Here is a 12,520-nt window from a genome sequence, read left to right on the forward strand (position 1 = left end):
AGAATACAAGTCAATAGCATAAATGATTTATACCACACACAGCCCTCGTAGCGACCAGAAAAAATCCCATGAATAACACCTAGTTTTATTCTTACTGTAAAAATTCTCTGTCATTGAGAGAATATTTCCTAGTTGCGAAACGGTCACTGATATAATAAATCACTAGATTCGCAAGATTCCCGTTGTAACATGACCTTGGACAATTCCCATCGAGCGAACGTCGCTTTCTAAAGGCGTATACCTATTTCACCATTCTAAGAAGCGACTGCAGCGGTTGGCTTGATGATCGCTGCATAATTGCGAGTGGTCAACAATCTTTGCAGTCTTTGATGCAGCCTGGACTCTGAGGAGGAAAAGTCAGTCACCAGCAGCCATTCAAAGATTCAGGCAGATACTTGAAGTCACCAGCAGTCACATGAAGAGACCAGTATACGATCATGGACTTACATATCCCTCCGCCAGCTTCTCCACTTGTTTTAATTGATAAAATACGCTAAGAATTAGGTTGATTTAAATCACTATTTTTGTTTTTTGAGATTTTAAACAATTTTAAAATATTTGTACACATGCATTTTCAACATAAAAACATTTTATGACAATTCTTATGAGAATAAATAAAAAATCATATAGTTGCCATTTTTTTTTAAATTTCCTATAAACAATCTAATAGAAAAAATACTATTGTATACTTGCAAATTATTTTTTAAAATAGCAAGAACAAAAATCATAAAACTGCCCAAAACATTAGACTACCAAAGCCTATCTTTTAATGATTATGAATATAAAAATACAAAAAAGTTTAAATTAACTATAATAAAATGATAAAATTAATTTTCGTAAGATAAATATTTTATTTCAAAAATTATATTTAGAAGGAATAAATTTAAAATACCTTTTTAATGTATATTCTAAAAATAAAATCATACATCTATAAATACTAAATACTATTTACACGTATGATGAGATCTAAAATAAAGAAGGAACGGTTCGAAACTATGATGATAATAATAATAAGCACTAATAAAATAAATTACATCATGTTACAAACATATTTTTATATAAAAATTAAAAAATTTAAATTAGCTCGTGTGTGAAATATTAAAAATTATAGTAATAATTTCAAACTTGGCTAAATGTAATGCTTATAAATTATTTTTATTTGTTTTGTATAGATGTCTGCTTAAATATAAAAATATTATAATATTTTATAAATATAAATATTTATGGAAGATGTCGGGCTCATCGTTATAATCATAAAAACGATAAACGTTCCAACCGTTAAAGAAAAAATGGGTCTCTTTATTTAAAATGACACCGTGAGAGACCACTTAATGAATTAAGGTATGTGCCATAAATCATTAATGGATAAATATTTAACGCCTTGAGAATTATCGGCCATCTGCAATTTATTTCAAAGAAATTCGCCATACTTTTATAATCTGTTGTCCCACTGAAAAAGGGGGCCATGAATATAATTACTGGGACCCTGGCAAACAAGAACCCTTTCCACTCAGGCATTTTGTCTGAAGACTTTCTCTCATATAGTTCCTCTGACACATACTTGAATATCCACATCGGAGTTCATGACACCCGCACGATATCAGGAATCTAGAGCGAGCCCATGGACGCACCTACGGATAAAACCTTTTGCGTTACAAATAATTAATCTTTGTCTTTTACCTCTCAGACCCAGTACAGTATACATTAACTAAATTGCTTGTTTTTGAAGCTATTTTCGATACACCAGATTATTTAAAAATACAAAAAAAATTGAATGTCCCTTTTATGTACTTAATAAAAAATTTAGGTCTGAGGATGTTAATGAAATAAAAAACCTGATCTAATAATATAATAACATTTTCTCTGATTTTGTAAATAATAATACAATTTAAAGATATGTAAAAAGGGTAAATTTATTGCAACGGACAGTATGAATATTTATGACTACTAAGTCATTATGGCAGATCACTCCTAAGAATAACCGCTTTTCAAAGAAAATATAGCCAATAAAATAATGTACTAGCCTCAGATGCAATTTGATTCAGATTCGTACAAAAATCTAATTAAAATAACCCTTGGTTTATCGGCATGGCTTGTTATTATAGATCTATAGTAAATCTGTGTAAAAAGCATACTTTATTTATAAATTATTATAGGTTAATTATTTGCAATTAGATTAATACTGTTTAAATTGAAGTAGTTGAAATAAATTATTTTTTCATTTTATAAAATGATACATTATATAGTATTATATTAGTAAACCTTTTTTATAAATATTTATTGTACAAAAAATACAAATAAAAATATAAAATTTTAAACTCTATTTACATACATCCAATATACAATTTTCTAAATAAATGTTTTAAGCACATAATAAATAACCTAAACTCTATTATTACATAAAAAAATATGTAGCCATCTTTTTCGAAAATATAGTAACACAAAATCGTTTAGTAATTTAACATTCACAGTACAGCTCACAATGTTTCAGTGTCTCTTTGGCATGTTAATAATTTTAACACAAATGGCTACACAACAGTCTTTATCACATGAGTTGAAATACTTTTTATTCCAATAAAGTATCAGGTCTTTTAAAATTACCACATTTCGGTAAATTATTTTTAACCTTTTCTGGTAACTGTGGATTCACTGTAATCACAATTCCAACTGGTAAAGATGAAACGCCACACGAACGACACTCCAAAAGCCAAGCTCCTGAATTATCAGCAATTATACGAACTATCACAAAGCCTTTGTTCGGAACTACAATTGTGTCCTTCTTGGGCGGATTTAATAAGTTTCTGAAATAAAATATTGATTTAAGGATTAGGAAGTACATTTAAAAACTATGGTAATTTTATTAATAGGGTTATAAGCAACACGATAGACAAAATATGACTAATACCTAAAAAACCTAGGTTCGAATCTCATATTAACCTTAATGTTGCTTAATTCTATCGTGCCTCGGGGATCAGAACTGGTGATTTTAGTATAATTCCGATCTATATGATCCTAAACTTAGAATGGATATTTTGATGAATTAATACAATAAAATTAAGCTTGCTGTAGGTACATAATAACATCTATCGTTTTAAAGATAAAAAAATATTTAATAAAATACTGATAAAATATATATTCAAGTTTTGGAAGAAAATATAATATTATAGTATCTGCCTTACCGTTTAATCTTCCCAATATAATCCAAGTCTCTAACTTGCTCAATCGTTATCGGTTCTTGAAATGATTCAGAAGTTGCCAAAACGTGCATTACGTTTCCATGCAAATGGAACGTTTTACATGAATTGCTACCGAAACCTAAATAAAATATAGTTTAATTATAGTGCATTACTTAATAATTTTTTTTATCATAAACACATACCTTCATCCACAAGTATCAATTCTAAAGTAGATCTATGTTCAACATGAAGCACTTGAAGACATTCAACTTGCTTATTTTTATATTCATATCCGACGCTACACGTCAATCGTTTTAAGATATCTTCTGGCTGAGTCAATATTGGCGCATTTGGATATATGAAACTCTTGCCATTAATCTGAGTAATTCTTATCATATTATTTGAAGCTAAAATATATAAAATTATTATTAAATCTATTTTATACATAATAATGTTCTATTTAATACTCACTGAGTTCAACAGGATAAAATCTAGGCACGGGCATCGCATCACTTAAATATCTATATTCGTTATCATCATCTTCAGCTTCAAATTTATTATCGTCGATCTTTAGATGTACAACTTTCTCTGCAACTGTTGATAGAGTGATTTCATCCGATGCAGGAATCGAACTTCTCAAAAGCTGTCCAATCACTGGAATTCCAAAATCTGTGATGTCCTAGAAAATATAATTTTATATTATTATTTTATTATTTGACATTATTTTTGTAAGAGTGTCTTACTTCAATGTAATCTTGCTCTGAGATTGTAATGTTTGTGTTTTCATATATAAGAATAGCATCTTGGTGGAATTTTTCGCAAAGACCATATCCTTTCACTTGCATGTTATATATAGACGGCCGTTGATCGGCGTTTAAGATAAAATCCATACGTTCTCCTAGAAAATCATTATAAATTTATCTTTTAGCATTATGTTATGGTTTATACTTAACTACCTGCATGCATAGAAAAAATATTTTCGTTTCCCAAAAATAGTATATATTCACTAAATCTTAGACTACATAATAAATTCATTTTTATAATATTATTTGCATCTCAAAAATACTTTAGGTAGCATATATTTAGTTGTTTTTTTTTAATAGCTATAAGCATAGTACAAAAATATATTGATCACTAAAACAACGGGTACCATTATTATTTTTATGACTCAAATTCTGTTTGTCGGTCTCGAGTTTAATTTGGTAAATATTAACTGTATTAAAAAATCATACCAATAAATATTTGTGGAACGATTAGTCTAATATTATCATTAAATTTTTAAAGAAAAACAATAATTTTAATAGTACAAAAATGATAGTGTATTAATTTTATTATGCAATAACAAAGATAAGATCATTTAATTAAAAGTTAAATTAAATTCCTATTTACAATGACATATCATTATTTTTTCTCTAATATCTCGTTTTTAATATTGATTCGATATTAATTTTATTATTTAACTATTTAATTTTTCTTTAAAAAAACTTTAAAATATTTTTATTAAAAATAAAAACACATTGAAAAGTAAGTTAATATTTATGATTATTTTAAATAATGTAAAGTATTTTTTACAATTTTATTTTTATTTTTACATAAATGTTTTTATTTTGCTAGGATTAAACTTCATTATAATATTTTAGTACAGTGATCTGATAATTTTAATAAAAATATAAAATTAATCTTAAAAGTATATATATTTTGCTTCAACTAACGATTTTATTTTAAGATGATCAATTATAGGAAAATCTCAAATTAAATATTAAAAAATCATAAATAAATATAGAGTGGCCTAAAAATATTTTTAATTGCTCTTATCTCAATGGTAATATTTAAATATATATATATACATAAACATATTTATATCATAGCTCTGATATAATAATATATATGCGTAATAAATTTATTCATACATTCATATTCAACACACTTCGTTCATCTTCTGGACCAAAAAGTATATCAAAAAAATAAAGTCACATAACAAGTATTGCATCTAAAATGTGTTATAGAAGAGACTAGTTTATAAAATTCATTAAATATTATATCATTTCGCATATGTTAAAACAGAAACGTGCAACATGTTCGATTATATAATTTATTCATTAATTTGATGCCATAACAGAAAATTCCAACATATTATCGCATACCTTCTTTTCAATATTTTGATGATTTAATAAGAAATTTTAATACAATTTAGAACTATTCTATAAATTCGATGAAAAAATTATCGGTAATATATAACTAGAAAGTTAAAATAACATTTTATAGGCAAAGCCTTTTGAAATTCGTGATTTAAAACGTCACGCTCGTGTCGTTGTTATATTACACCTCACAACAATGGAGAAAGTTCCAATTAAACACCCTTGTGGATAAAAGTCAGCTATTACTATTTCGATTGCTTAAAAAAACTTCTATTATATATGTTAAATGTCACGGATAATAATAATCGAGCGAGGGAAAGTGGAAAGGTACTCATGAACAATCATCCTTCAGTCAAAAACAGGTAACCTCGTACGAAGAAAGTTTTTCTTTCGTAGCTCAGTTGCTCTTAAAAGGTCATGATCTTATAAATTAATATCTCAAATAGATAATAATAATTTACCAGGATGTAGCATGATAGATTCTGCTGGAACTGGTTTCACTGGCCTTCCATCAGATGAGATTACTAACAGCAGGTGATTTTGTATCTTGAAGGTGACAGGACAGTCCAAAGGTATGGCGTTTATGACTCGCATTCTGTAACGAGCTCCTCCTGATACATATGTTCTGAAAATACATATATAAAATATTATAATACAAATCATCAAAAGCAAAAGTATGACAAAGTCTGTTCTTGTTCTATAGAAAAGCAAATACTTAAATTCAAAAGAGGAAAATCATTTAATAGAAAGTTAAATTTTAGAAACTGCATTTTGTACTGTAATATAGTTGCATTTTATTTTGATCGTGAAATTTCAGATTAGAAATCACCAATTGAATGACAATAAGCAATGTAGAACAGTTGATTAGAAATTAACTATTAATATTGTATGTGCTTTAAAAAGCATTTGTATATAATATATATAAGTAAAAAAATGTAACTGGTATATTAGAAAATGTATTTAATTAATTTAAATAATAAAAAAATTACTTCATATATATATAAAATATATATATATATATATATATATATATATATATATATATATATATATATATATATATAAAAAAATATATATTAGAGATCTAATAAATATAATACATCAACAATGACTGTAGTTTTTGTTAAAATATCAATACAAATTAATATTTTATTAACTTTTCCTGTCTATATTTTTTTACATTATTTTTTTATGTGTCTAATAATAATACTATGCATTGTTATTTTTACCATAGTGACGCATTGGGGTCACCTGTTTATTCCTAGAAATTAAATATAAATATTTAATTTTTATATTGGCAGAGATGTGGCAAATGTAATCAGTTATCGCTCTTTATTACTAACTAATCAAATAACGATCATGCTTAATTAGTATAAAGTCAATTAAAGAAATTTCCATTAAGATTTCAATTAAATTCGTCAAGACATTCCAATAAAATAATCTTTCAGTTCCCTTTCACTCAGAAAGTGCATTTCCCTATTTTCTCTGTTTTGAATTATTATCGTGCAAATTGTACACATCATTATAGTGAATATACAAGACTAATTTATCGTGTCGATCTTGCTTCGTAATTGAGAGTGTTTAACTGATCTCCGGTGAAAGTATTACAAGAGCAAAAATGTGGGACGCTGCGACATGTACCGTTTACCACTTGACTTGGCCGTGACTTTGAAAAAGACGAAAGAGAAATTTTTGAGCAAAATGAATGATTCTCTCAGTGCTCTCAAAATTTTATTCTCTTTCACTCCTTTTATTCTATCTATAAAATTCACTATTAAAAGCATGATTTAGTATCATTTCAATAGATTTTTGTGAATGTTTTTAACTTTTTTTTAGCTAATGTTTGGTTTTATTCAGTTAATAACTTACTTGATACGAGATTATATAATATAATGAATTCGAAGAGAGTTTATTGAGCGATCAATTGCGAGATAATACTAGAGAAAAATATTTATTTATAATTCATTTTTTAATAGCGCAACTATTGCGATAATGGCTATAAATAATTACAGCTTCTGAACAAATTCTGCGCCTATCTTACTGTATAAAAAATATAACTTATATTATATCATTTTTAGATCGAATTAACTCATATGTATGTATAAATTTCATTAAAGTTAAATTAATTTATTAAATTTGCACATTTATATCATAAAGATCGACTCGATTTATATATACTTAAAAACCAATAAATTTTATTTACAGATGATTTAATATTATTATAATTATGTTTTATTGTATACTATCTAGTTTTCCAAAAATTGTCAAAAACCTCATTTTGACATTGTTTTAACCTTATGAAAACAATATATCTCGAAAAAAAATCTCAGCTTAGTTCGCTGGCTAGCCCAATCCGCCATTTTGTTTTAAAATAGAAAAAAGTTAAAGATCAAAAATATCAAAATTAAAATATCAAACTTTTTTTACACATTTTTATACATTTGTTTATTTTATGTTTTGCATTATCAAAATTTGAGGACTTATTTAAAAAAATAGCGGATTAGGCGGATTGTTAATAAACCTATACCACTGTCTTATTTTAAAATTATTGGCTATTGTAAAGAATAAATCCTAGCTCGGCTAACAAAATCTTATAAAAAAGTAAAGAAGTTAAAAACGTTCAAAAAAAACGTTGCGGATGCCCAGCGGACAAATCTGATCGTGTGTGGTGAGAAAAGACACAGATTTGTCTGTCCGCTGTCCGTGCTCAAAGCGAGGCGAAGCTCAGAAATATCTGTCCTGGTGTCCTGCGGACATATCTGTGCGTGTGTGAGGGTTTTTAAGTACACAATAATTTCTGTAATTTTTATGATATCGTAATGAAACTGATTTTTAAAAATAGATATTTTAAATATTTTGGCAAAGTTCGTGAACCAGTCTGATCCACCATCTTTTTTTAAATTACAAAAATGAATACTCAATTATCTATCTAAGTTTGTTGAAAAATCAAATCTGCTATCTTATTAAAAAATGGCGGCTATTCAATAAAAAAATCATAAATTCAGCAAAATTGATTTTAAATTTAAAAAAAATTAACAAACAAACTATAAATTAAAATTTAAAAAAAAACTTAATAATATAAATTAAAATTAAAATATCAAAAGAGAAAAAATTGAAAAGTTAAAAAATGTTTTAAAATAAATATATATGTTTTTGATATATGCTTATGACAAAACTAATAATTTTTATTTATTTCTTTGCTATGCCTGTTTAATGCAATCCTTAGACACTTACTTGTACTATATTTTATTATATACAAAACTTTGGCTATATAAATAACAAGCTATCTTATTATTGATGTAATATATAAAGCTATCATTCATTACTAAGCTTCTGATGAAGTCAAGTGAGAACCATTAATCCCGTTTTAGAACTAAAATTAAACATGAGTAATGATCTTTATACGAGCGAATCAGATCGACCCTTCGTTAAGTTGCTAGAGGGGGAGTTCCTGAGTAAAATTAATTCGGTAAAACAAATTACCTAAGCTAAGCTGTGACTCATTCAAATCTGTCGATTTAATTGCAATTTTAAATAATAATAAAAGATTTTACTCTACTTGGGTGTAATTGTTTTATAAATAAAACATTGAATTTACATTTTTTTGATGAAATCATTCACGATTAGCAAAAATAATATTTATTTATAAATGATTTAACTTATAAATTGGCAAAAATAAATAAATATAATATTAACAAAAAATGTTTAATGTAAAAATTAAATACGTGCCAAACCATACAAAAAAACGGATTATAGTGATATTCTGCATGTATTGCTACAGAAACAAAAATAGTAGTATTGTTACAAATACAGTTTTAAAAACATTTACACGATCTATATTATTGATATTTTTATGGACCTTTTTAGAGTATGCCGTAGAAACGAAGCTGTATTATATAGTAACAATAATATTGTTGTGTGATTATAATGATGATAAAGATGCGGAACAAACCATAATTTGTTAAATAAACATGATTTTTTTTATGAGTCGCTCAAAATCATTATATAAATAAACCAAATTTTATGCAATTTCACAACACTGTTACGAGAATCCACACAAAGCCACAAATTAAATTAACCATTAGCAACAAATAAAAAAAAATGTCAAACCTTCTAAATTCATCCTCTTTGTCACTACTTCCGTCGATGAGCAATCTGACGGGATCTGTGCTTCTGAATCGAGCAGTTTCAACAGTGACCATGAAGACATCTTCTCCGCTCCTGTCATGATCGTAGAGAATCGAAGCTGGTTCCAAAGGAAACGGTTGCTTCACCACCAAAGATCCGTATAATCCATCCAACTGTTGCGAGACTAAAGACAATAATTTACATAAGAAAAAATACATTTAAAAATCGATTAGTTTCCGTATAAAATGAATCGTTATTGCAGTTAGTGTGGAACTATTTCGTCAGCGTCACGGATCGCAGAAAATGCAATCGGTTTGATGCTTTTCAAGAACCAGTTACACCAAGAAAGTTACCTTGAGTTGCAAAAATTAACCATAGTACCTAGTTCTATTAGATAGTTTCGCGATAAATTGTCTTGTACCTTTTATTTGATCGTAAAACGGCGAAAGTTTAATACAACTCATAGTAATACATCATGTATTAAATTTCTATTTTAATTCCAATTAAATGTTAATAACACTATATAATGAAAGTTTATTATCTTTATAATAAATTAATATATTTACATAAATAGTAAGAGTTTATACAAGTGAAAATAAGACATTTGCATTTTCTTTGTTTGAAGGTAATACTTCTTGTAAGACTTTGAAATTGCATTATAAAGAAATAAATCATAATGGTTTATAGTAATTATACATCAATATTTATATGATTAACTAATAATACTGTTTTTGTTGTTTAACTACGACGACAACGTTAATTGATATTTAGATCATATTTAACACTTAATTAGCCATGAAACTACAAGATGAGAAAAAAATAGATACGATTTAAATGTTGATTCACAACTTTTTATGATGTTTTTAAACCATATATTTAGTTCATGGAGAATCAGCATTTATGAATTCGCTTCGCTTTTTTGCCACTCAATATATTAATTGATAATGGATTTTAAGCGCTTTGATTTGTAGTTTCATAAAAATTGTTCACCGTTGGTAACGATTCAATAAATTTATACACTAAACTTTGTATGTATATGTATGTACGTGAGATTATTCGTACACGATCGGCCACCCACGCTGAGCAATCAATCGCTTTCTTGAATACACAAAAAATATTTGTCAGATTATTATAATTTTTAGTTATATATTAATTAAATATATTTTTATGACAAATAAAAAAACATTAGTTTTTTAATATACTACATATATTAATTTAGTATTTTCTTTTGTAAATCATATATATTTAAACAAAAATATATTAGGTTTACATAGTTTATTATTAAGAGTTTTGTTATTATTACTTATAATAGAAAATTTTTAATTATTTCGGTATGAGAAAAAAAATTTTTTTTACTATAAAATAGCTTAAATTTATTACTATGAAATAGCGATATAAAAACTACCGCAGTTGTCATGTCTTAAAAACTGCTATATCCCATATAAAAAACATTAAATTTTATTTTTGAATATAAATTATTTTTGGCTTACTTATTTTTTTATCTAATTTTTTTTACCAAATGTACGAATTATATAAATCTATAGTTAAGTATTAAAAGTTACAGAAAAAAACAATATTTTTTTCTAATTAATGCCAAAACAAATATAAAGTTTGCGACTTTTATAAAATGCGCAGGAGGATCCGGCGATAAAAAAGTTTAATAACCAGTTCTATATTTTCAAGTATTTAAAATTTCCGTGAAAATGTATAATGTAACATGTCAATCTCGAATCTTAAACTTTTTATTACTCATTACTAGTAATGCTATTTAGTATTATAATGAAAAATATATTAATCACAAAGTATACTTCTAAACAAATAAAATCAAATTCTCACCTAAATGCGCGTGATAAAAGTAGGTTCCGACCTCGTCAGTCTTGAAAGCGTAAGTGAAGACTGTTTGACTTGTAATAGGACACTGAGTGATCATTGGAACGCCATCCATGTGTGGACTTCCTTTTTGGGTTATCCCATGCCAGTGGATAGCAAACTCTCCTCCCTGAAGCTTGTTATGCACTTTCACCAAAACAATATCGTTCAAGCAAACTTGAATTTGAGGACCAGGTACTTCGTCGTTGATGCTCAAAACCGTTCGATTTTTTATGAAGCTCTCTCGAACGGTAAAATCGAAAAGACACCTTCTTGGACTCTGCCCCAATTTGCAGTGTTTTTCACAGTTTCTTGAATCTATAAAATAAACAATAATCTAAATGCAATATTTCTAAATTACGCTTATGACACAAAAGAACGGGTTTTGACGCATCATTGCTGCGGCGTTTAACCTCACTCTAAAATATATGTACACAGAATTCAAGGTTTAAAGCGTCAATTTTTTATTTTATGCAAGGTCGTGTGAGTTTCATTTAAATTTGTTGAATAAAAAATAATTTACCTGCTATCTTCTTATTGGAATATCCGTGTGTATGAACAGCAACTGAGTCGATAGATGCATCGCCCCAAATCCTTACGTTTCCCAAAACCATAGCAACACAAAATAACACTTTTGTAAAGTATTCCATTGTTTAAATTGCGTTAAATATTCATTAGTTTTATATAGTATCAAAAATCGATAGTATCTAATGAGTCATTCGAGGACTTATATGTTCTTATTACTGAAAGGCAAAATCCGTTTTTGCTCCGCAAAATAACAGAACAGGTGATCGCGCGTCGAGCTTCGAACGAACAATAAACATTTTCCCAAACAAGTTTTCTTAAGGCGACCGAACACATTTCAACTCCCATGCGCACAAGTGAGATTGTATATGGAGTGTTGAATCACATTACTTTGGCAACAAATATCCATGTGTATATAATACCTTATTTCTAAAGCTTTTAAAATTATTTTGTTGACACTGATTAATACAGTTATTTTATGAGTTTGATATTATTATTAAATTATACATCATAGAGTTTTAATTTATTAACAGTTTCGAAATTCGCTAAACACTTTATGCAATTAATCAATTAATATTCAAATACCTGGTTAAACACTTGGAATTTTAGTGACTGTCTAGCTGGACCTTGTCTGTTGTCTCGATCGATACTCGGCGTAGCTTCGCTTAGTTCGAGCTCGACTGT

At 27.2% G+C, this 12,520-nt stretch overlaps 1 protein-coding gene across 1 annotated transcript; it reads right to left on the reverse strand.

The window, feature by feature from the left end:
- Positions 1-2,245: 2,245 nt before the first annotated feature.
- On the reverse strand, positions 2,246-12,190 carry LOC148239592 (multicopper oxidase 3-like). The gene is made up of 9 exons (XM_088198379.1): positions 11,835-12,190; positions 11,279-11,629; positions 9,425-9,626; positions 5,776-5,939; positions 3,920-4,074; positions 3,648-3,855; positions 3,380-3,583; positions 3,180-3,315; positions 2,246-2,801 (listed from the first exon to the last, which is right to left on the reverse strand). Exons 1-9 carry the CDS (start codon positions 11,959-11,961, stop codon positions 2,567-2,569), a joined length of 1,782 nt encoding a protein of 593 aa, XP_088054505.1. The 5' UTR covers positions 11,962-12,190; the 3' UTR covers positions 2,246-2,566.
- Between the last annotated feature and the right edge of the window lie 330 nt (positions 12,191-12,520).

This window comes from Plectrocnemia conspersa, unplaced genomic scaffold (genome assembly GCF_051122295.1).
Source record: "Plectrocnemia conspersa isolate PC_06_02 unplaced genomic scaffold, ASM5112229v1 ptg000001l, whole genome shotgun sequence".
NCBI classification, from domain to species: domain Eukaryota; kingdom Metazoa; phylum Arthropoda; class Insecta; order Trichoptera; family Polycentropodidae; genus Plectrocnemia; species Plectrocnemia conspersa.